This window comes from Anolis sagrei, chromosome 3 (assembly GCF_037176765.1).
Source record: "Anolis sagrei isolate rAnoSag1 chromosome 3, rAnoSag1.mat, whole genome shotgun sequence".
Classification (NCBI taxonomy): Eukaryota; Metazoa; Chordata; class Lepidosauria; order Squamata; family Dactyloidae; genus Anolis; species Anolis sagrei.
The window spans coordinates 209,465,800-209,492,162 of record NC_090023.1 but is presented as its reverse complement, the minus strand read 5'-3'; the positions used below and the strand labels follow the sequence as shown (position 1 = coordinate 209,492,162).

Sequence of the window (26,363 nt, the reverse complement as noted above, 5' to 3'; positions counted from 1 at the left end):
ACCTGCCTCATTGTACTAGAAAGCTATTCAAAGACTAAGCGGAGCAGCTCTAACTCTTCTTACAAGGCAGAAACTCTAGCTCTATGAGATTCCTTTCCCTGAAAGTTCTGGGAGGAGTCCAATCCAGAGATTCCACTCCAGAGATGGCAGTCCACCCTGTTTTTATTTTGCGTCAAAAGCATTGCATAAATAAGTATAAAATTGATAAAATAAAGGGAACACAAGCATCTAAATAATTTTAGACCAAAAACGGGCAACATCGACTGCATTGTCTGTAGCTTTAAAGACTCTCCCTCAGTGCATGAAGCAGGGCATTGTGGGCAAGCATACAGATGCAGAGTTGTTTGTTCTACTCCACAGTCACACAAGGTGGAGGATTTTTCTAGGTAGAGTAATTTTGCTAGGTTGTCTTTTGATCTGCCCACTACACTTCTGAGTCTGTTCAGGGACTTCCAAGTTGCCCATTCTTGGTTTGCCCCTGGGGGAAGCCCCCTGTGGGGGGGGGGGGGGCTATACAGTTGGGATTTCCTGGTTTAGCTGCCCAGAGGGATACTCTGGCAATTGCTGGATGAACATTGAAAGGATTGGTGGTTCTCATGAAACTTTTCCTTGATTTAAGTCTACTGGGAGGAGGCTGATAGCCATGCAGTGGATGACTTTCACAGTGTTCAACCTTATTTCTCTTGCAGTAAGCAACAACTTCCTGTTGCACATTGGGGGGGGGGGGGCAATGCCAGCTACCTTATAGAGTCTATCAACAGGTGTAGGTTTGTGGCATTATGTAATTATTCTGCATGTTTTGTTCAATGCTATATTCACCGGCTTCGTGTGAACAGACAGGGCAGGCATACTCAGCAACTGAGTAAGACAAAGGCAGGGCTGATGTTCTTACTAATTTTGGGTCTGCACCCCATGCACTGCCAGTAAGTTTCATCAGTCCACCCTAGTGCAGCAGAGCCTCAGACTAAACAGGGAGTAATGTATGTTTGCTTCAAGAAGAGAGAGGGAGAGGGAGAAAGTAAGAGAAGGAGGGAGGGAGGCTGGAATTACAGTATGAAAAAAATGATGCTGTTTTGCCTTGCCAACACATTTTGTTGTCTCAAATGTGCTTCCTTGCCTATCTCTGAACATTTTATACATTATTTTTTATTTATAAAGCCTTCGGCAATACATTTATAAAGTACATTTTCTTATTTAAAACCACATAACAAAAACAATTAGGGTGGTTTTCAGGGGGCTGGGAGAGATTAACAGCATTTCAATGGGAAAGTTCACTTAGAGATAAGAATGTTTTGACTTAAAAACACAGTCATAGAACTAATTAAATTCTTAAGTCAAGGTATTACTGTATTTTGAATTTGCCAGAGTGTCAGCTGGGCCAGAATAGGTGTCATATGATAAAGAATAGGTGTTATATGATCAGACCATTCTGTCTCCATGGCCAGTTTATGCACTGCATTCTGTGTCAACTTGTAAGTTCCAATCCATCGTCAAAGGCATTCCCATGTGCTGTATATTGCAATAATCTAAACTGGAGATTATCAGGGGGTAAAATCATTGAAACTAGGGTTATCTGTACTTGGGTCACTGTCTGAAGTCCTAAAAAGTATTTTGTGCCGCTAAAGTCAGCCACACCTCAATTGACTAACAGATCCAGGAGAAATTGCAAGCTGAGAAATTTCAAGTGCAACCTCATTTAGAACAAACTGAACATCAGCCAGAAAACTCCACCTACAAATAGAACCTCACACTTGTCTGGATATAAAAAAAATTCCTTAAAGAACCATTTTAAAAAAGGGAAAAAAGAATTGTTTTTAGTTTGACTTATAAATATTTCCTTTGAGAAACGTACAGACTCAAAATACAGCTTATTTTTTGCCAACATAACTGTTGTGCATATTGTGTATGCAGGGTAAATGTTGCAGTCAGCATACACATAGTGTCAAGTGCTTCCATCATTGATAAATATTTAGCACAGAATATAGAGAAGCTTAAATGACATTCTGTCCTGTTAAACAAGGTGTTTATAGTTACCCTGTCTCATCTAAACATACTTTGAACACTGTATGGAACACTGGGATGTCTTTGGATATAAAATGCATGATTAGGATTACAGAAGAAAACCCAATAAGTAGTGATGAGCTAGGGAGGCAAGGTGATACCATCTTTAACATTTGTACTGATGTTCAGAACAAATTAAGAAAGCAATTCAAAATGTGTGTCCCATGCAGGTGACCGTTCTGGATCTAAATTTGTTTTTAAAAATTTCAGCTGTCAGAAAAGAATAGTACACCAGGCCGTGTAGTACACATCTGTAATCTTCCTGAAGGAAGCTGTACAGAGAACGATGTTATCAATCTAGGACTTCCCTTTGGAAAAGTTACCAATTATATCCTTATGAAATCAACCAATCAGGTATTCTTCATTTTATTGTTGTTCACAGTAAAAGCATAGTGTTTTGAAATGTATTAATGTTATAGTGATAATTGCAAATGTCGTGACCCACAGAGCACAGAATGTCTTAAACAGTAGTTGAGGTGCAAAGTAATAGTCTTTTAATGCAAAACAAACGTAGTAAGGCACTTGAAAGTCAGTGCAAACAGTTCAAGGATGTTATCAAACAGGAACACAAGATAAGCAGGCTTGAATTAGCAAAAAATACAAAACAAACAGTCTTTAGGAGTTGCAAGGCATGAGGCAAAATCCAGTAGGCAAACACGTAGTCCGTCAGTTCCAAGGTCAAGAAGCCAGATATTCACTCACGAGCAAGGGTTCCAAGGTCCGAAGCACGGCAGGGAAAACAGGATGCTGGGAATCCCAAAACAAGATTTAGGCAGGAAACAACACTTTGTCGTCTGCAAAGGAATAGGTCCCAGAGTGCTCATTTTATTCACTATCAGAGGAGTGAGCTTCATTACTTTCATCTGATGCAGCTGAAGCATTAACACCACGCCAATCCTGCCACCTTTGCTCTAGTGCCTGATCCTGCCAATCAGTACTCTCATTCCCATTATCCCTAAAACCTTCAACATCATCACTTGATGTTGCTTGATTGCAAATGTCTCTGATGTTCTGAACCAGAGTCCAGTCAACAGCCTCCTCCATCTCATCCTCACTATCACTGGAGTTATCTGCTGTGTCTCTAAGCCTCTTAGACATAGTGTCACTCTCACTGCCAGAATCACTAGCTACTCTCTTTACTCCCCTGTAATCTGCTTCCAGAGCCTCCTCTGGCCTGAATCCTGTGAAGTCTTCTTCATCACTGGGAGCCAGAAAGATGTCACGGATGCGTTTCAGCTGCTGCTGATTCTCCTCTGTTTCTGCATCACTCCTTCTTCTTCTCCTACTACTAGTAGTAGAAATGGTGTCAGAATGCTGACTCACAACAGCAAAAGTGACAGTGCATAGTTACTTTAGTCTTTGCAAATGGTCATTTAAAAATATATTAATTGAGGATACATAAACACGGTGCCTATTTTATTGTATTATATTGTAACATTCTGATGTATTTTACATGAACTTTGTCAATTTCAGTATTATTACACAAAATGGATTATACTCAAAACTATCAAAGTCTTTTGATACGTTAGCATTGCATGCCAAGGTTAACAAAGGAAAGGTCATAATGGAGATCCATATCACATGTGTTTCTTTTAATTCAACTATTCCTCAGATTTGCAAATTGTTTTCATATTTATTTATTTACTTTACTTGTATACCGCTCTTCTCAGCCATCAGGCGACTCAGAGCTGTTAACATTTCCTAATGTTTCGCTACATTAACAAATCTAAAAATACCTAAAAATGCACCATGTCTGAAAATTGGATGAACATTCTACCAATTAGAAAGAACGATGTATTCTTTTACTTTAAGCTAAAAATCAAGTGTCAAAATGCACAAGAGGGGAAGGCTCCTTTATCTTTTATAGCTATGAACAAGGTGGAAATCATTTCAGTCTTGGTGTTTTCCTTTCTTGCATGACAATAGGCATCTTCCAAGTTTCCTTAGTTTGCATTACAGTAGTATTTATTGGTATATCGTCATCTTCTGCAACTTTATTAGATCTCTAAGATCTTTGGACAGAGTATATTCAGATTATCAATGAAATTTACTTAACATAAACATATCTCAGTACAAAGTATAAGAACTTTAAACTGCTTCTGTATTATAATAGGCTTTTCTAGAAATGGCATATACTGAGGCTGCTCAGGCTATGGTGCAGTACTACAAAGAGAAACCTGCAATAATAAATGATGACAAATTACTCATTAGGATGTCTAAACGATACAGAGAACTTCAGCTAAAGGTAAAACATTTGTTTCTGTCTTCTGTAAATCTGAGTTTTTTTTTTTTTTTGGTAAATCAGTGTGTGTGTTTCAGATAAAGCTTCAAGAGGATTTTGCTATATTATTTCTTGCAACAACCATATATTTCCTGATACTTGTATGTGTGTTTTGGGAATAACTCTTTTTTCTGTTTAGACTGGTGAAGCATTCAGAATAACAAAGAAGCAAACAAAAGACTATGATTTATCTCATAGTGTCACCATTATGTTTTCACTTCTCTAGAAACTTTAACCCAGTTGATTTTGAAAGACATTTCACATAATTGTGAAACCTCTCTGAAAACCAGATTAAACTTTTGGAGGGGGGGGGGGGGAGGGTGTCCTATATTCCATTGGTCATATATTTAAAAGATCCCAGCCTGACTATTAAGGCAAATGTTTGCATTTTTATTAAGTGTTAAGGCAAAATAACGCAATGGATGAGAAAGACAAACAAAACCTTTATCTAGATAAGATGAAAAATTTGATAATTAATCCAGTAGAGCTGTAGGTAGATTTGCTTGTATGACATTTTACCGCATAACAGGAGAACACAGTTAATATAAGATATTTATAGATTTATATGTAGTTTAAAAAAACTTTAAAATTTAAAAATTTCACATGTTAAACAAATTTGTGGCTGTATTACATGTGAATTTTTAAAAGAACTTGTTGTGCTATATGTTAATTGTTCTCCTTACATTTCCTGACAATTTTTTGCTTTGCTGATTGATATACTTCTGGACTGATTGACTATCTTTGTTTAAAATTTTCTCCAGTTTTCAGTTAATTAGTGCTGCAGGAGTGTCTCCATAAGTTCCAGAACTTCCCCATATACTCCTGTTACAGAATGCATATTAACTGCATGGAACTTGATTATTTGGCAGGATAGACCCACATAATCAGTTCAATGCAATTTAATTTGCATTACATGAGTCTAAACTGACTATTATATTCCAGGTCACACTGCATTGTAAGGCACTGTAGATGGGGCATTACTGGATATTTTTTTAACTTAGGTTTTGACTGTTCCACTGTTCCACTTGAATGATTATTATTTCAATTTAAATATACAGATATTCTAATATGCCTATTTCAAGGTTGTAAATTAATTGTTTTTCTGCTTTGTCATTGCTATGTTCAGATACTAGAAAATACTGGATACAGTGAGCATAACAGTTATTTTGTATAGCTTTCAGAATATAAATTGTATTCCAAAACATGAAGTCTTCACTCTGTAACCTCTGCAATTATTTTTAATAGTGCAATTTGATTGTGCATTGACATACCACAATTATTTTCTTTACAAGGGCGTTATAGATATACACCTAGATCAGTGGTTCCCAACCTTTTTTTGACCAGGGACCACTCGCCAATATTAATACCAAAAGGGTTACAAATCAGTTTTTGGTCAACTTTAGATTTGGTTTGGTTATTTGGGGTTGCGATTCAGAAAATTTCATTGGATAGTCCACATCAGCTCTAGTTTCTGATACAAAACATACGCCATCCGGTAGTCGCCATCTGCTCGCCCACAGAAAACCATATTTAATAAGTCTTGGCACTATAAGAGGGTTTTGAAAGATCAGCCGCTCTTGTTTCAATAGTGTAGTAACTGTGATTTTGAGGGCCATATTTTAGTCCTGGTGGTCCACGGCCCACAGATTGGGAACCACTGACTACATAGAATTATTTTCATACTTTTTAAAGTTTTTTTTGATATTCAATATAATGGATGTTAATATTCTGCACAGGCAATGGAATCATTTGAATTATTCTGTATCATGTCTGCGTTTTAATTTCAATGGCTTTTAAATATTCGTTTGCATTGATTAATAGATATATCTTTATTTGGCTTAGAAACCAGGTAAGAATGTGGCAGCAATAATCCAGGACATCCACTGTCAAAGAGAACGGGGTATGTTGCGGGAAGCTGACAGGTACTTCATAATATTACTATTTCCCCCTTGTTTTGTGGCATATGTTAAAAGAGAAATCCTAATCGTACTGGGAAATGTTGGAAGCTGCATAATTTGGTTTAAAAAATGAGGCAAACAAGACACATGATTTTAAATCTCAAGCTAGCATATCTTTCCTCTTCTATAGTTTGAAATATTTCCTTTTTACTTGGAGATCGAGTCATAAATAGGTTTTTTTCAAAGCATGTTGGAATACTTGCATTTTCTACAACAATTTATGTTAGTTCTTTTTGATTATGGTATAACTTGGACTGTAAAAATGTGTGTATGCATGATGCAAAAACCATAACACTATGTAACACAATTTTTGTTCCTGGGTTATAAACGTAATTTCCTAATTTGTTCTATCATAAAAACACGGGAAAGTTTTATTAAACTACAAAAAGTTTGTTTTTGCGGGACATTGTGCAGCACATTTTGCTATAGTTTTCCAATAAATATCTGATAGAGTCTCAATCAATTCGACATATGTAGTTTGTAGCAGCCACAAAAACGAAGTTTCTGGAGCGTAACAACTACTTTCAAAGTAAGTACCTCACATTTAAACAGGAAATAACATTTTCAAACCAGGAACAGAAAATTGTTCAAATTCTGTTACATGGTGCAATTAATAATAATTTTGAAGTACAGCAACTGTGTTACATATTAGTACTATATTGGTACAATTTAGTTTCTCAAGGTACATCTGGAGACCAATGGAAAAATATAGAAACTATCGTATTCCTTTACAGACTGATAGAGACATAAAATGTGATTAATTTAAAATGTTTATAAATAAAACCCAACTTTTCCTTGCTACTGTAGGTATGGACCAGAAAGGCCTCGGTCACGCAGCCCCATAAGCCATTCACTTTCTCCAAGATCACATACTCCAAGCTTTACTTCCTGTAGTTCTCCCCACAGTCCACTGAGCACAAACAGGACAGAATGGGGGAATGGAAGAGATACATGGGATCAACCTCCTTTTTCTCGAAGGGTTGAGGAAAGAGAAATGGTGCCCCGCAGAGAGAATGGGGAAGATAAAAGAGATAGGACTGACTCATGGGTTCATGATAGAAAGCAACATTATTTACGTCATCTGGACAAACTTGACTCAGAAGAGCGTCTTGAAGGAACCAGAGGACACAGAGAAAAATATTTTAGAGGGAGTTCACCTACTGCAAAGGGAGCTCATAATTTGCCTGGACATAAGAGCAGAGAAGAAGACTACTACAGAAAGCCATCTAGGCAAAAAACAGATAAATATCAAAAACAGGCACTCGATACGGGGTCAAAGTATAAAAAAAAAGAAGAGGCAAAATTAAGAGAGCACAAACAGTCTCACTCTGAAGACTTAGCTAAGGAAGAAGCAGCAGACCAAAAGTCTAACAAGATGTTTGACAACATCAAGCAAAAGCAAAGTGATAAAGAAAGGGGCAAAGATACTAATAAGATCTCAAAAGAAGAAATATCTTGTGTAGCTGAAGAACTCAGTGTGAAGCAAGGAAGTGAGAATGAGGTAATGGGCAATTTTAAGTTACTGCTGACAATGAATATGTTATGAAACGTATTTTAATTTGCCTGTTTTGTATTTAAGAATAAATTTCTGCAATTTTGCAGAGTAAATTAAAGAGTACAGAAAAAGACTCTTGCCCAATATCAGAGTCTGTCCCACAGAATAAAGAAGATAATGCACTGTCATTTCCAGCCAGTGATTCCTACCAATTTGTATAGTTTAGGAATTAACATTTGTACAGTGTCATTTAATAACAGACATTGCTTGTTTGCATTTCCTATCTTCAAAATTATAACTTTTGTCCTTCTATTTGGTATTCAAAGAGGTGCTTTGGCTCACAGAAAGGACATTCATTTTTGTCTTCATTTTGCCCTCCATCTGAGACAGAAACTCCACTCATTTTCAAAATACTACCCTTTAGTTTGTCTGTATTTGGCTTGTACTCAGAAAATAGATTTTGTAGCTCTTTGAATTCTGGCCAGCCTTTCTAAAATATTCAGGAGTTTCTAATTTCTTGATAAAATTGAAAGCAAGTGTTATTTGCTTATTAGGCCATAAAAACAGAACACTAAGTTTGATTTGTTACTAGTTCTGAATTTCTAAGTTGAAAATTGATAAAACCGATGGTCCAGGCTTCCACATAAAGCTAGTTCTCTGTATTGCAGGTTGAGTGGTGTTCTGTCATGTTATAGGGAGGGTTTCTTTTCCCCCTCAGTCCACAGAGCAAGGTTTCTTTAAAGGATACTGTCCAAATTATATTAATTTCTTGTTAATAACAAATGAATTGATAAATGTACAGTATATGTAATGCTCATCTTGAAAATAATAGAAAAAAACATTCAGCTTTCCTTAAACACAAAGAAAGAGTGACTCACACAGCTGAACATTTGATTTTACTGTGATGGGTATTTATCAAATCAGATCGTGAACATGGGAGTAATAGGGCTCACACCATAACTAAGGAATATAATGTGAGTTCACTTTTTATACTACATCTGTCTTCACCCATAGACAATCTCTGTCTTAGGTCGAAAATAAAGATATCCATATGGAGAACAGTCCTATAAATAAGAAGATGAAAGAAACAGAAGATTCTGTAGAAAACTCAAGAAAAGAAAAAGTAAGTTGTACACACTAATGGAATTATCTCCGGTGTAGAATTTGTTTGAAAGTAACCCAGGACACTACTATATCAGGCACTCTAAAGGGATTTACAGTCAAATAACATCATATGACAATTTTAAATATGAAGACTGAAGTAACATCAAAAGTACTCTATATACTCAAGTATAAGTCTAGAAATTTCAGTCAAAATCTCAACCCAAAAAACCTGGGCCAACTTATCCATGGGTCCATGTGAGTAGGCTATATTAATTCTTATATATAAAAAAGGAACAGCCTTCATTGAATAAGTTGGTGAAAGGCAGAATCGTAGTCTTATCCTGGGACAACCTTTTTGAATGCCTGAGCGGGGAAATCGTGCTGGTAGCCAGAGGCAGCTGGCCTCTGAAGTGACATTGATGCTTTCTTCTCTCTGCAGAATGGCCCTCAACTTATCCACAGGTCATACCAAAATCTATAATTTTGGCCCCAAAACTTGCCCTCAACTTATACATGGGTATATAGTTGTTTAGAAAGACACAGCCTGTTCTTGATCACAATGAAGGAGAGCTGGCAGGAAAGAATTAAGCCTCCTCCTGTCAGTGGCAGCAGGTGGCTCCATTGTCAATAAATCCGCTATGGAATGTGATCTGAATTTTATGGGAACTATTGGAGACACAGCAAGGAAGTTTTGTTTATTACTGAGGTAGACCTTACTTTCAAGAAGAATTGTTTATTGTTGTTTGAGAGTGTAGCCAGAATATTTTAAAATTTTCTCATAGGATTTTTTCCTTTCCTTTGCTCTTTCTTCTCTTACTAGGAAAGGGATTTGGGAAGACTGGAACATAGCAGATTTGCTGTTCCAGATGTCAGTTTATTCATTCTTCCTATAGGCATTGTGACTTCTACTTTTCCTCCAAGATAAAAGGATAAAAAGTAATGGAATACTTTACACATAGCTGTCAAGGCTTCTGTGATGTCATTGCATTTCCCTCCAGATCTGTCTTAAGAAGAGGGACTAGTAAGGCCCTGTGACTTTCAGAAAAGCCCCAGCACTAGTAAAAGCCTGCATGTAAGATTTGAGGTGATACTGAATACATGCTGTTCCCTGACACTTTTTGTTGAGTTGTAATGCAAAACACAGGCTCTCCAGGTAGAAATCATAGTAATGGTCCTCTTCTAGAGCAAGAGATTGATATTGTAAAACCTATAACAGTGTATGGCACCTGTTCCTTCGTTGATCTCACTGTTTTTATTGAGGTCTGCCTACTGTTGGATCCAGCTTGCTTCTGTTTTTATGTCTGGAAATTAAATGGTAACAACTGTTAAATGGAGAAATTGAAGAGAAAGTAATTAACACCATTCCTGCCTCCTACGATTCCTCTCCTTCAAGTATTTACGATGTGAGATGAAAAGTCATCTGTAGAAGCAAAGAGTCCAACCTGCTCCTGCTTCTGTTCCACATATCTTAATGTTTCCCTTGAGATTCTTTGACTATGGGTTCATTGTGCAGTCCTTTTAAGAGACTATATTTTGGGTGGATAATCAAATCAATTCTTGTTTTGCTTTATCTTCCTCACATTAAAACATTTTTAAAGATTATATTCCTTATCCACCACCTACCCACAGATTCCCACTTGGTGTCCTTCCTGTGAAATAAAGCTCTCGGGAGACCTTCTTTTGAATTTCAGAAGACAATTCTTTGTTATCTAGAAAATTGTGCTATTTTTCATGGTTAGACTTTTCTTAAGTTCAAACTCTATTGTTATGTTTTATTGTATTGTGAAGCTATCAAACTTCTCTTTCTCAAGAATGAATTGAAAATTGCTCATGGTCTTTCTTGCCAACATAATCATCTTGAAAGTAATAGAAAAAAACATGCAGCTTTCCTTAATCAAATAGGTTTTTCCCCTACAAATCAAAATACATACCTCATTTTTCATGCATTATCTTTGACAACATTTTCAAAATGGGCACCATATCGTGAAAATAATGGACCTTAAGTCATGCCAAAGGATCCTTTAAATCAAATATTTTAGAGAGAAAAAAACTGACATTATGAAAATGACGGATTTTAAACTATCGTCTACTTAATGATTTGGCATCGATATAAATATTTTACATCTTGATTGTTGGAAAAAATAAGTTAAGGGGCAAGAACCCTTTGTCCTTACTGCACACCATTAAAATGGAACACATAGACCATTTACAGAATGTAATTTGAAATCCCTAGCGATGGGGCATTTAGGGATTAGAATGTTTAGGTTCCCAAGGTTAAAAACAACTTGAATTGGACCTGGAAGCAAATAACAATTAATGTATTTGTCAGTGAAATATTACACTGCTTTAAAAGGTTATCTTCGGGAGATTCTAAATTATCCCATCATGACCTTTGCTTCTTTGGGCACATCCTCTAAGTCTTTTTTTAGCTGCTGTCTACATATATAGATTGTGTTGAATACTTGGCACGGACAATAAAAAATTGGATATCCTTGAAAAAACTAACAAATTTGTAAACTATATCCAAAGACGTGGTTTTGACATTTTTTAATAGAAGCAAAGGTACTTGTTGTCAACATTTTTTAAAATAATATAAATATGGAGAATATATAAACTAATATTTAAATGTTCTTGATTAATTAAATAACTGAAAAGCTAGTCCTTCAGCGGAGCTCTGAAGAGACATAGACCAATGTCCTTGGATGCTTTCCAGCATCATATCTTTAGGGTCATGAGCTGATCATCAGATGTGAAAGCTATCAGTATCTGTGGCAGCAAGAAACTGATCTCCCAAAGGTATCTGCCCTCAGTGCCTTTCTAAGACACTAAAGGAATTGACTAAACAGCAGTGAAACAAACATGTTAAACTTTTATTAGATGGTAATATTTCAACTTACGGCCTTAGTTTTTTTGCCAGATAACAAGGTAATAGTTGATAACAGTAAAATTAAGTTGTCGAACAGCAATACAGCAGCAGAATAATATCTTAGGTTTTATACATATAAGACTTTAAATGTACCATGCATGGCCATTTCAGCAGAACCCGAAGATGTTCCTCTGCCTTGGTATCATTATTTTCTGAATTAATATCTGGAAGGATATTAATTAATCGGAAGATAGATGCTTTTGAACTGTGTTGTTGGAGGAAAATTCTGAGATGCCTTGGACCGCAAGAAGATCCAACCAGTCCATACTTCAGGAAATAAAGCCCGACTGCTCACTGGAGGGAAGGATATTAGAGGCAAAGATGAAGTACTTTGGCCACATCATGAGAAGACAGGAAAGCTTAGAGAAGACAATGATTCTTGGGAAAAAGGAAGGAAAAAGGAATAGGGGCTGACCAAGGGCAAGATGGATAGATGGTATCCATGAAGGAGCTGGGGGGGGGGGGGTGTGACGGTCGACAGGAAGCATGGGCTGGTCCATGAGGTCACGAAGAGTCGGAAGCGACTGAACGAATAAACAACAAATTATTCCTAGCATTTTGCTGGTCTGTGTTAGGAATAACTACTGAAAAAAAGGACTGAAAGACCATAGTTTGTTTGTGATCAGTGTAAAGCTCTGTGAGAATTAGTGCAGTGAGAAAGGGTCAACACAATGGGCCGCGGTGGCACAATGGGTTAAACCTTTGCGCCAGCTGAACTGCTGATTTGAAGGCCGGTGGCTCGAAACCGCGAGACGGGATGAGCTCCCGTCTGTCAGCTCCAACTTCCCTTGGGGGGACAAGAGAGAAGCCTCCCACAGGATGGTAAAACATCTGGGCGTACCCTGGGCAACATCCTTGCAGATGGCCAATTCTCTCACACTAGAAGCGACTTGCAGTTTCTCATGATTTCATCCCTTAGTTTTAAAAATCCCCATTTGATTTTTTAACATCCAGAACATTAGTGATTTTCATACTAAAAATTGATTTATATTTATATTACATTTGTATTGCATTCCATAAAGTTAATGCTAACATTTGTGTTTTAAATGTGGATGGAAATCGATATGTCCCAACTATCTATTGGTAAGTTCAACTGATATGAGAAGATGATGTATACATGTGTAAATGGGTGACAGCAATGGCTCCCATTATGTCACAGTGAAGGTGGTCTGCCTCAGATGCACAGGGTCTTCTCCAAAGCTGCCTAGAGAGTTTATGTGTTTGTTTAGATAATTATGCTTATTTAAGTATTAATTTTATTTTCTTCTTTAGTAATTTATGAGTGTATAATGGTGTTATCTTGCACTGTTTTTGATGTATGTGTTTATCATCAAGGCATTGAATATTTGGTTTTTTGCCTGGAAGCCACCTTGAATCCCCCTGGGAAGATAGGGTGGCCTATAAATAAAGACTATTATTCTGACACACACAAAAAAGGACAGTAAGTTGAAAACATGGCCCTCATGCTGTTGTTGTAAGAAGTAAAAGTGATATATTTTTTTAGATCCTATGATGGTTCTTTAAGGAATTTATCACTGGAGGCTGGTAAATCACAATTACTACAGGACTATAGCATCTATATCTAGTCCTTGTCACATAACATTATTTTCTTCTGCTCCCTTCACAATTTGTCTAATCGAAAGGGTAATTTGAATAGAGAGAGAAAAGATAAAAGGGCCCAAATCTGTTTCTCTGACTCTTTAAAAAATCTTTTTGGGAGGTGCAAAGCCTACAGAGAAATGAGATGGTAGTGGATAAGACAGGAAAGGGGAGGAGCAGAAGAGCACAGGAAAACCAAAGAACAGGAGCACAATAGCACAATTGCAGAGAGGGTTGGTGATACAGTTTTTGAACTAGATTGTCACTAGTTATGTTTCTGTTTGCTGAGAGACTACAGACCGATGTGATTAAAGGCCATAGACCAGCTAAAGGCATATTATACCAACAAACAGCTGATTAGATTAGCAGTTATCTAATATCCTTTTAAAACCTTAATTGTTGGGCTGATGATTCAGCACATGCTTAATAACTGGACCGAGATATCAAAACTACTGTAATGGATACTTCCATATCATTTTAAATTATTTTTTATAATAAGCAATTTATTTTGATCCACTACTTAATGTCCTAGTTACTGCAATTCATTAAATGTGAGACTAAATGTCAGAATAAAACTATAACGTTGCAAATTTGAAGCAGGAATGATAAATTCATTATGTTGGTTTTCTGTTTCTAGGTCTAATTCAAAGGGCTATTTTACTTCTTAAAGTCATGACAGTTAGGAAACAGGGCACCCAAAGTCTTACCTGCCATAGACATGCCTACCAGACTTTAATAAAACAATTCTCTAAGGCCATTTTCTGAATGTAACAGGTGACTATCAGACAAAACAGGCCTCGCCTTGCCTCAAGTGTGACATATGTTCACTAGAAAGGCTTGCTTGATTTTCAACATTAGGCACTTACACTTAGTTATATACTGCTTCAATTTTTATTGCAAATGTTTATTTTGTTGCAAATGTTTTTATTTGCAGTTTAATTGCTTTTACATTGTATCATGCTCAAATTTTCTATTATATAAATCCATGCATGAATTAATATACTGTTTACCATAAAATTACCATCACACAATTGTTAAGAGTATGGGTCCTCTTGTTTTTTACTGGGATTAAACCAAAAGAAACTATGTGAAAGGTTTATGTTTTAAGATTGCTCAGTTCAATATGGAAAAAGAGAGAGATAGAGGGTACTTCCACACAGCTCTTAAACCCGTGCTTAAGCGAGTTAAAATAACCCGTTTTGGCACAAGTTTCTGTCTACACCCACCCACCCACCAAAACCAGGACTTTTGTGGGTGACCTTGGTTTGTTCCAAATTAATCCGTTTTTACCAGAGGTATCATTTGTGTTTTGGGACTGACGGAATGGACCCAGAGAGATTCTAACTATGGTCTGACACAATCCTATTTAGTAAATCAGAGTAAACCAAATTTAGATGAAGCTTCTGTTTATGCAAAAGTAAGGATCTGCAAATCTGTTGGGTTCTGTCTGTTCTGTTCTGTTTTGGGTTGGGGTTTTTTGCTCTGTTTGGTAGTTTTTTATTGTTTTATTCTCATTTTTAATGGATAAATTATGTTTCTACAAAGACTGCTAGAGATGCTTTATATATTTTATGTGTATATCCCCAAAAGCACACATTTTGTATGCATTTTCATTCTTTAGAATATATGGTTTTGTGAGCACTTTTTCGTTGGTGTTTATATTTTCTCTGCATTTCCCCTGAAACATCTTTTGCACATTTTTTCAGATAAATAATCACATTAGTCCGATTGTCTATAAAAAGGAGATTTCAGTATAAGAGTTCATTAACTGCAGCTATGAAAAGCTACTAGAAAAACACTTTTTTGTATTTCCTGCCTCTTCCCAAGATAACAACTGCAGGATTTAGGAAAGTTACGATTTCAGAGTGCAGGTTAAAGGGTGGGAATTAAGTAAGTAAATTCACCACCATTCCTCTTCAAAATTGAAAATAGTAGTTTCCAGTCTTCCTTTTCTTGTGGATCAATGAGGCTGTGGGGCAGGAAAGTATGTAAACCTGAGTCCTGTCATCGCATGTTCTCATAACGAAAAGCTATAACTTGTCACTTGGGAAACAAAACTGTGATATTGTCAATTCTTTGACATGTTTATCATGAAGTTTAAATCTTTGTTAAAGGACTGGGAGAGTGGAAGTGAGATGGAAGCTGAGACCTGGTATCCCGCTAATATGGAAGAGCTGGTAACTGTAGATGAGGTGGGAGAAGATGACCTTATCATGGAACCTGATATAACTGAACTTGAAGAAATAGTAACAGTAGGTCAGAAAGACCAAGAATGTCCTGTAATGAGTGCTTTAGCTACCAGAGCGGAGGTGAAGAATGAGCAAAGCCTAATAAAGAAAAGCGAAGACAAATCTAAAGAAATGGAACCAGCCTTAGTGTCAGAAGAGGGGACAATAGGGAATATCAGTGTCTCTGAAAATGATAATACAACTATTAAAGCAGCACATCTAAATCTGGACACTGAGCTGCAGCCACATGAATCGCATGAAGGCAGTCCTGCAAGGGATCCCGATTGCTGTGATAAAGAAAGAAAAATAAATGAAAGCACTGATAACCATTTGAAGCTGGAGGAGCAGTGTGTTTCTCCTGGTCCTCCAAAAGAAGAGCTCTTCCAGCAGAATGCCACTTCGATAGATGATTTTAAAGCAATGCAATCATTGGAAAGTGAGAGTAGAAAAGCTATGGAGATGCTGGCAAAAAATACCCAGGAAGAAACCAGCTATGGAAATCAGGCGCTTCAAAGGACTCAGGGTAACTAGTACATTTTTTACCTTTCTCTTGTAATTAAATAAGTATTTAAGATCTTTCATCTATGCAGTATTCACCAGTGTGAATTTAATTTTTTTTTATCATCAGAATAAATATTGCCAAAAGCATTGTAAGTTTTTATGAAAAATCCCAAAAGTAATGTCAAAATTCAACTCTTGGGTTCTTATTCTTCAAGAAAATTACATATGGATGTAATGAGTATCCTGTTAATCAGGATCATCTCTGGGGTTTTTTAGAAGTTGTGTTGAATCTTTGGAGCAACTAGCTCAAATGTCAAATTGTTAATAGGAAATAGTTTATGTCTGGTTGATTAAAAATAACTTTCCCATGAAAATGCTTTTGGAATTGCTAATTATTTTTGTGCATTTGTGCTGTTCCATTTTTATCTATACAAATATATAATATATCTCTAATATTTTGGAGACAAACTGTTGCTTTTGGCTGACTATCAGCATATTTAACTGTTGATGTTAAATTGTAAATTTTATATTGTATTTTGTGAATTGTTGGGCATTGAATTGTGCCTTTTGTAAGCCACCCTGAGTCCCCCCTAGGCGGTTGAGAAGGGTGGTGTAGAAGCACTCCAAATAAATAAATTAAAAAAAAAATTCCCTTATGCATTGAGTGAGGATCAGATTGTACTACATCCTTTTTATAGAGCTTCAAGTACACAAACTTATCTATCCTTAAAATATGGGTAAGCACCCTGGCTACCAGTTGGTTTCAGAGCAAAATTCAAAGAGCTGGTTATGAGAACATAACCATAAAAAACCAGCATATCTCCCTATACAAAGCCTATCTGGGTTTTAATATCTTCAGGGGAGGGTTTTCATTTACCTCCTCATCACATAGAAGGGTTTTTGCCCCTTACCACGCTGAGGTTCCCCTTTGGCCACAGCTCCAGGTGCACCCCATCAGTGGCGCAGCCCAAGGCCCTGGTCCATCAGTGGGTGAAGTAGTGAGGATGTGTTGCAAGAAGCTTCCTTGCCACCACAGTGAGTCTCCCGTGTTTTTGTTAGCTCCAATGGAGCTACATACTGTTTCTATGCTTTCCCCCTCTCTAATGGGGGAAGTGCCAATGCACCAACAAACCTTGCCATGCTTTCCCCTGTCTGATGGGGGACACGGAGTGCCAACGTGCTTTGCAGTGATTCTGCCACTTCCCCCCCCCCCCCATGTGATAGGGGAAGGAGGGAGGGTGCACAGCCACTCACACCTTCCATTTCACTGGTGAAATGGGACGGGGTGGGGGGTGGGGCTCATCAGTGTGTTGAGGTCCTTAAACTGCGTGTATATTGCCATATAATACAGTTTGAACTTCCTCTGTTTCTGCTAAATAGTTTTCCATTTTAAATAAAAAAGACAACTTTAAAGTAAACCTTCTATTTACTTTTCTGCTAAGGTATGACAATTTTTACTGTCATTAGTCAAAAGATTTCTAAGAGCAGGTGTTGTCTCCCACACTGTGATAATAATATAATATAATATAATATAATATATTGTATATACATATAATATTTATAATATTATAATGCAATACAATATAATACCCATAATAATATGATATTATAATTATATATTTTAAATTACATGTAATATTACTAATAATATTACAATATAATGGTATATTACAATATAGTAATATATAATACTAATATTGTGCTATGCTAATAATAAAATATATTGTATTTATGGTACATATTATTTATAAGTCGCTCTGAGTCCCCCTTGGGGTGAGAAGGGCGGCATATAAATGTCGTAAATAAATAAATAAATAAATGTTGGGAAATTAAATTCAAAATTCTCTTTCAGTCTTGGGGTCACAAAGAACTGGCAGCAGGAGAGGATTTGTGAGGTCCAGTTATAATTGCTTCTTTCAGTGTTTCCTACAACTAGGAGAGAGCTGTAGAAACGATTTCCTAGAACTCTTATTTGTAGCACCTTAGAAGCCCTTCAGTTGGGGTGATCCCTGACTAAAACAGGATTTTGTGGTCACTTTCAGTCAGTAACACACTGTAAATGAGAATCCTTAATCCTGTTTATAGTCTCATAACTACCAAACAGGATTACAGATAGTGATTTTGTTATAACATAAATTTTAATATTGCTTACTGGTACATTTGTATATGCTTCTTTAGATCTGTGAGTTTCATGAGGTTGACCTATTCTAATTCTGTTTTGTCACGGTCTAGGGTGCCATCTATTGATGATGCACCTTCAATAACTGGTTGGATCCCCTTTTCTCCAATACACCTCTGAATATTTCAGAGATATTTTTCTTGAGATAGTCATGACCAAAAATGACTTTAATATTCTTAGGGCCCTTTCACACAGTCCCAAAACTTGTGATGGGTTGTGGATTAACCTGAGGTGTCAAAACAATATGTCAGGTTAATCCAGATTAATTTGGAGTAAACTGGGATTTTTCACTTTACTCCGGATTAAAAAAACATATCTGGATCTTACTGTAAGGTCTGGATCTGTTGAGGTGTTGGGTGTGTGTGGATTGACTCTTGGGACCACATTCTGCGATCCTAAGGACCAAATCCCCATTGCCATCCCAGTTCTTTGGGCTCCCCTCCCAGCCACCCATTTTCCCTATAAACTTACCAGAGGGACCTGGGGGCTAGCTAGATGCCCTCCCAGGTTGACCTCAGGTTGACCCAGGGGCATATAACAACTCCCCTCTTCCCAGGGAAAGCCAGAGATTTTGGGCCCTATGTGTGGCCTAAATCATGAAAGGAATCAGGATTTTAAATTGCGGTTATTTTCGTGATTTGGGTCTATCTGGAAGGGCCCCTCGAGAATTATACCCGGTCTCTTTGTTTTAAAATATATATACTCAAATCATGCTATAATTTAATCATCACATGGGTAGAGGTGCATGTACTTAATATTCTTGTAAAACACCTTGCATTTATACTTGCAGAGGAGAATATATAGAGCTAGAAAAGTAACTGGCGTGTACAATGTTGATGTTTTAAAGGGAAAATGCTCCTGGCTTTGAAGGATTAAAAATCCTTTTCCTTTGAAATTGATCTAATCAGATATGTTGATTCTCAGTGCAGTTTTAAAGACAATGAGTAAAATACGGCTTCTTGGTCACATACAGGCCTTGAGGCATTTATGTGCTCCAGAGTCCCAAATTCTTTGGCCAGAAACTAGGATGATCATGACACCACGTGCTTCCAGAAGTTGCTGCGAGCCTTTCCTCCCCTCAGACTGGACCATCTTTTAAAAATCATGGTTACATTTTATGCATTTGAAACAAAACAATAAATCTAAAAATTGTGGCAAACAACTCAGAAAAAAGGCAATTTGGTAACAATAACCGAGTAAGTGAACAAGATACTGCAATTTTGGAGAGACTATCTAGCATGGAAGCAGTTGTGTACTTATCTAGAAAATATTTTGGGTTGGTATTCTAAGCCATTTTGGATGTCATCAAACTTGGTTTTATTTAATATGTTCTTTTTCTTTCAAAGTAAACAGTACATATCAGGAAATGAAAACTCCTAATTTCCCAGAAGTAGAATCAAAAAGATCATATTTTTCACCATCATGGGAACAAGAAGATGTGTTTACAGAGCTCAGCATTCCCCTAGGTATGTGTCATATAACACAACTTTACATAATATTTGCCTTACAACATGATGTCATCTTCAGAAACTTCTCCGAGCCACAGCTTTCTTCCACCCAGACTAGAAAAGGGTTAAAATGTCACTAGCTGATAGGTCTGACATTCCTATTGTTCAAGTGTATTATAGCTGTCTCCCAATTTCCAGAAAGAGATGCAATTAAAATACCAAAGTCAAATGGTAGCCATGTGTATATACGTGACTTCAAATCACCTGTCAACTTCTGCCAACCCCATGAATGTCACAGGTTTTCCTTAGGCAACAACAATAAAAATAAAAATAATCATTTCATTTCGTACCCTCCTCTCCTCACGGCTTGAATATTCAGAGGTGGTTTTGTCAGTTTAAGATAAAGGTAAAGGCTTCCCCTGACATTAAGTCTAATCATGTCCGACTCTTGTGGGTGGTGCTCATCTCCATTTCTAAGCTGAAGAGCCGGTATTGTCTGTAGACACCTCCAAGGTCATGTGGCCAGCATGACTGCATGGAGCGCCGTTACCTTCCAGCAGAAGCGGTTCCTATTGGCAGACACTGGGGATAACAGCGGGAGCTCACCCCCGCTCCCAGGATTCAAACTGCCAACCTTTTGGTCAGCATATTCAGCAGCTCAGCAGTTTAACCTGCTGCGCCACTAGGGGCCCCAGTTTATTTGCCAGTTTATTATGCTTCAGTACATTGAACTGCTATTGGGATAAGTACCTCTTTAGATGATATTATTAATTAAGATTTCATTTGTTTTATCTTACTGCTTTTTATTGTTTATTGTCTTTCATTTTGTTGTTGTTGTTGTTGTCGTCGTTGTTTTGTACAGGAGTGGAATTTGTTGTGCCCCGAACTGGGTTCTACTGCAAACTTTGTGGGCTTTTCTACACAAATGAAGAAGCAGCAAAGACTCGTCATTGTAGAAGCACTGTTCACTACAAAAATCTTCAGGTAATAGATTCACACCTCCCCCTCCCCCCCAAAAAATTCTTGATGTCTTGGTTTTTAAGCTTGTTCCTGTGGTTATTGGTGGGCACCGATTCAGAAAATTGCTTTGAATAGATCACATCAGCTTTAGTTTCTTATCATAGATTTCCATGGGCAAGCATATGGTGACTGGTAGATGGCATCTGTATCTCAAAAACTAGAGATGATAGGGAAAAGCTGGTGCGATTTTTAGAACCAGTGGGTCAAATATACCCAGAAACAGGTCTAACATTTGAGACATCAAAATGTATTTTGACCGTTTATATTGATTCCCTGATTTTAAAAGCAATGCACTGAACACCAAGCACTAGTGGTTGTTTTAATCATTGGTTCCCAACCTGTGGTCTGTGGACCACCAGTGGTCCGCAAGAATGAAAATATGGTCTGCGGCTTCACCATTACTACACCATTGCCTCAAAACCATGCAGCAACAAGAGAGTGGTATCACAAAACCCTCTTATAGTGTCAGGCAATGGGGATATCGGATAAGGAGAGGCTGACTACCCACAAAAGATTACTACTACCACAGCAGCTCTAGATGATTAAATACGTTTTTCTTTGAGCGAGAAGATGGCGACTACTGGATGACATATGTTATTTATCAGAAACTAAAACTGATGTGATCTATCCAATGTAATTTTCTGAAACTGCACCCCAAATAACCAAACTGAATCTAAAGTTGACTAAAACCTGATTCATAACCCTTTTGATACTACTGTTGAAGAGTGGTCCCTGGTCAAATGGTCCCTGATCAAAAAAAAAAAAGATTGGGAATCACTGTTTAAAATGCATAGGCCCTAGTAGTGATATACCCAATAACTTTTTGATGCCCACTTTTCCCTACTGTAGTCTCCTTTTTTAATAGAGTAGATGTGACTAATGCTAAAAGTGCAGTTACCATGTCCAGTGAAACTTACAAAGGAATAGGACACAAGCAATTTCTGTTACATGGTGCAAATTTTTAAGATACTGAGATTTGCAAAGGCATTGTTGTCCAGTGTTGTGTGATAGTGCTTTGGATCAAATGTATTTTGGAAGATGAATTTTCTGAAATATTAGGAGATTACCTGACAGAAAAAAAGTCACAAAAACTTCTGGAGGAGGTTTGGAAGTGGGCTTGCCCATATTTTTCCAGGCTCATGCCACAATTTCCACCAGTGAAGAAAATCCTGGCTGTTTCTTAGCACTCTATCTTGTACATTTATCAGTCAGGCTTTCTGTACAATCTAAAGGCTAGTCAAGCCAACTAGAAGCTAAAGAGCTTTGGTTAATTCCCTCGTTGCAGATTTCAAGAGTTGTTACACTAAAGCTGTTACACATCAGTGGAAGATTAGCCATCACCCACACTTGGCTTTTCTCTAGAAAATGACATGCACACTGCAAGTTAATACAAAATGCTACTAACAGCACAGTAGCAAGTCACGCACAAACTTAAGTGAAAGGAGATATGGTAACAGGTGAAAGGCTTGCCTTGAGGATTCTTTTTCTGCCTTTAAGCCTGACACTAATCCAAGACCAAAGCAGTTTTATATAACTGGAAAAATGTACATTTGCCCATTAAAGATCTAAACATTAATGGTTTCCGTGAACTAAACAACAGATGAATCTCTTTTTAATAGCTTGAAGTAACTGGAATTTCATTGGCAGGGATTCATGTTGAGAGTTAGACAGTTGTCAGCCACCCATCATTCTCTCTCTCTCTCTCTCTTGTGTGTTCATATAGAATATAAATTTTAATTAGGTGTACATCTGGTATGAGTTCCCACAGTATCAAGAGCACTGCCCTGTCTTAGCCAGTGCAGGACTCTGATGTCATTTGGCATACCTGAAAATCAATTTTGTAATTGTGTGTGTTCTTCCCTTTTTTAAAAAAAGGACTAAAAGGTTCAGAAATAAATTATCTTTCCTGAAGGAAAAATAGGACTAGGAAGAGGAACTGGGCTTATAGGGGTTCGTGGAAGGGAGTAATTTAAATTAACTCTCTCTATCAATACCAATTACAATCACTGATATCTGTCCAAGGGAGGAGCCTTGAACAGCCTCACTAAACTACAAACCCCAGAATACTTCAGGAGGCAGAAACCAGATTTAAAGTGGATTCATTCTCTAGTGCAGTGGTTCTCAACCTGGGGTCCCCAGATGTTTTTGGTCTACAACTCCCAGAAATCCTAACAACTGGTAAACTGGCTGTGATTTCTGGGAGTTGTGGGCCCAAAACATCTGGGGACCCCAGTTCGAGAACCACTGCTCTAATGTGATGAAGTAGTAAAAGACATATTAGCCTTGACTTGGTTGACTTTCAGCCAATAGATAATTTACCAGCAGGTTCATTGCAACTGCATAGCTATGACTATGTATCTTGACTTGGTCATTGCCTGTTGTTTCAATTTATATTTGCAGTGAGAAAGCATGTTGTTATGGACATATTACATATTACAATTGTGACTGCATACATAAAACCTTCCAGGTGGGATGTACTGTATATATTGTGTTAACCAATTCTTAGATGAACAATATTACTTTGTCTTTTACTGCTGAACAGTGGCACTATGAATGTCATTGTGTGTGTGTGTGTGTATTATATCTTCTACATTTGTGATCATATCTCCCATTTTTTATTTTAGAACAAAATAAAAGTTAACATCTGAAGATTTCTCTATGTTTGCAGGGTGTTACATCCGTTGACAAGTGGAGAACTTAGCATTCTCTGTTCTTACACTTCTGAAAAGAAAATAGTGTTCTAGTTTTCAATGGCTAGTTAACATTTTGTAACACAGCCACCTTCAGACCTTTGTAGTGAATGCGAGAACAGCTAAATTACTTCTATGTACCCTGGGACCCACTGTTTTAGTTGTATGCATATTTAACAGAACTACGCTGTATTGCTTTTCTCCATTAAATTCACAGCCCAATACAAAAATATATTTCTTTGTATCTAAGGTTTTAGGCCTGTTCCTAGGGTTAAAATTGGGGCACTGATTCAGAAAAGTGCTTTGGATAGACTGTATCAGTTCTAGTTTCTTAGATATGGTTATCATGCTTTCCTGTGGATGAAGCAGATGGCATATTTCTGTATCTCAAAATCTAGAGCTGATAGGGGGAAACTGATGCCAATTTTGGAATTACAAATCAAATATACCCAGGAACAGATCTTACTTCTGTGGCACCAAAATGTGTGTTGCCCAGCATATTGATATCTGAATCCCCTGGTCAGTCCAAACAAGATGATGCCAATTCAATTAGACCAGTGGTTTTCAACCTTTGGCCCTCCATGTGTTTTGGATTTCAAGTCCCAGAAATCCCAGCCATCTAACATCTTACACAGAGAAGCCATTGAAATCTACAAGCCTGTGGACAATTTCAACAGATAGGAGGAAACTATGAAAATGAAGAAAATCTGGCTACCAGTATTTAAAAAACTCTAAAATGAGGACAGTAAATAAAGAACACCACTCTGAAAACAGGGGAATTCCAGACATGAAACAAATGGCCAGCTAATACCTCCCAACAAAGGATTCCCTTGGACAAAAATCAGCCACACTTTGAAGCTGCAAGGCTTTGTAACGCTGATCAAAGTGATGAATTTCAATAGTCACAACTGCCTCCAATAGATAAGAGTTCTTTCTCTTACCCTGGACCTTCCACAGATATATAAACTTCCGTTGCTTAGTTTCCAATATACCTCACAACCTCCAAGGATGCCTGCCATAGATGTGGGTGAAACATCAGGAGAGAATGCTTCTGGAACATGACCATACAGCCCAGAAAAACTCACAGCAACCCATCTTACAAGTTGTTAGGAATTGTGGAAGCTGAAGTCCAAAACACCTGGAGGAACAAAGGTTGGTAACCACTGGATTAGACATCTTATCGGGTCCTGCTCCAAAGTTGCCTGATTTAATCTGAATTTCCAAGTTAAGTTAAATAGGTCCATAATTTGCCAACCAGGACCCATCCCCAGTGGAAGCTAAGGAGACTAACATTAGCTTTGTTTTGTCCTGCTTCTTTTGCTTCCATTTTTTCTCACCATTGATTGCCCCTGAGAAAAGCAACCCATGATAAAGTGCCAGAAAGGTAATATGAGAGCACAGCCAGAACTAAAGGAGAAAACCATCGTGCAGGAGCCAAATAGAATTGTTGTGGTGCTTTTTCTGAAGAGCTCCCCCCATCTGTTCCTTTGTTGACAAAAGGGATCAGCAGCACTTGTAAGCAAGAAACTATCATAAGCAGTTCGAAATGACAGTATCCAGTTAGCATTGCATGGTGTGTGAGCCCTGTCAAATGCCCCGCTATATTGATTCCAGATACTGTGCCTAAATCACATTTACAAATTTTTCTTTTTCGAAAGCTGCTTTGGCGTAACAAATATTCCTGGTAGTAGCTTGAAAATATAAAATGTATAAAATACTATATATAGTGGATAATTTTCAATAATGGTAAAATATTTTGTCTCAGATGTTACTCTGTTGTGTCTCTGGTTCACCACAGAAGTACCTGTCACAGCTGGCAGAAGAAAACCTGAAGGTGACGGAAAAAGAAAGCAGTTTGGCACAAGATGATATTGGAATCATCCCTCACTTTGAAGAGAAAAAGCTATGATTTTGATTCATTTGAAAGAACATACAATTGTTTTTCTTTTCTTTTTTTTGTTATGCTGATGATGCACCTTTACCTTTTACTCTGTGGAAAGAGGGAAAGCATAATGGAGAGTTTGTTCTATGCATCTATCTGGAGAGCATCATTATGAAAAACATATACAGTGAGATAACCATGACCTATCTATATAACCAGCAGACTATAACGGGTACAGCTCTCGAAATCAGAATTCTCAGGGATTTTCTCAGTGTTAGTTATGACTTGAGGTAAAAAAAATAGTATAAATTATCTAGAAAACCTAATTGGAAATTTGAAAAATCCTGTTAAAATACTTCTATTTATTCAGGTCTTACAATCACACCCAGCATCAATACTAATAGCAATATCACTGCCTTGTATAACATAGTCCGTGATCCATACAGCACTTTTTTCTGTACCTGAACATGTTTCAGAAGACTGAAATTAGAAAGCTTCCAGCATATCATGCTCCAGGTTTTGTCCCTGGTAGAATGGATAATAAATCTCATGGGGTTTCCATAAAATATACTTCTAGTTGCTCTATTGTAATCTTGTTACTGTTATATCTGCATAAATTTGCACATGGATGAACTCATAGATTTGTGTGGGGGAGTGTTTTTTCTTTGTTTCAGGCGGTATGCATGTTTCTTGTACCATCTTAGAAGACACGTTCCTTGCATGAGAAAGAGAGTAGGCCTGCCTTGGGCAAGGAGGCCCTTGGTCCTGAAGCTCAATGATGCAGCTGTCTCACTGAAGCTAAATGGGTTGCGGCTGGTCTGTTCTTTGGCGGAAAAAACTGCTTAGGAGTCCTTTGTATGTTATGTGCTGTTCCAAGGTGATAATATTTTCAACCTGTCCAAAAACGAGAACATGTTTTTGGCTGATCAGACTGATTCATTGATTAATCAAGTTCACATTGCAGCCCTAGTTTGAGCAGTATTTGAATTTC

General features: G+C 37.4%; 1 protein-coding gene across 2 annotated transcripts in view; it reads left to right on the top strand.

Annotated features, from left to right (window-relative positions):
* The window catches only part of RBM20 (RNA binding motif protein 20), a 123,501-nt gene extending 97,490 nt beyond the window's left edge, over positions 1–26,011 (top strand). For both annotated transcript variants that reach the window (XM_060768391.2, XM_067465845.1), the window contains exons 6-14: positions 2,272–2,415; positions 4,175–4,306; positions 6,185–6,264; positions 7,108–7,801; positions 8,826–8,918; positions 15,539–16,175; positions 19,679–19,798; positions 20,643–20,764; positions 25,289–26,011. In XM_060768391.2, coding sequence (XP_060624374.2) covers positions 2,272–2,415; positions 4,175–4,306; positions 6,185–6,264; positions 7,108–7,801; positions 8,826–8,918; positions 15,539–16,175; positions 19,679–19,798; positions 20,643–20,764; positions 25,289–25,399 — 2,133 coding nt within the window. In that variant the 3' untranslated portion in view covers positions 25,400–26,011. The remainder of the gene's footprint in view (positions 1–2,271; positions 2,416–4,174; positions 4,307–6,184; positions 6,265–7,107; positions 7,802–8,825; positions 8,919–15,538; positions 16,176–19,678; positions 19,799–20,642; positions 20,765–25,288) is intronic.
* Positions 26,012–26,363: the final 352 nt, after the last annotated feature.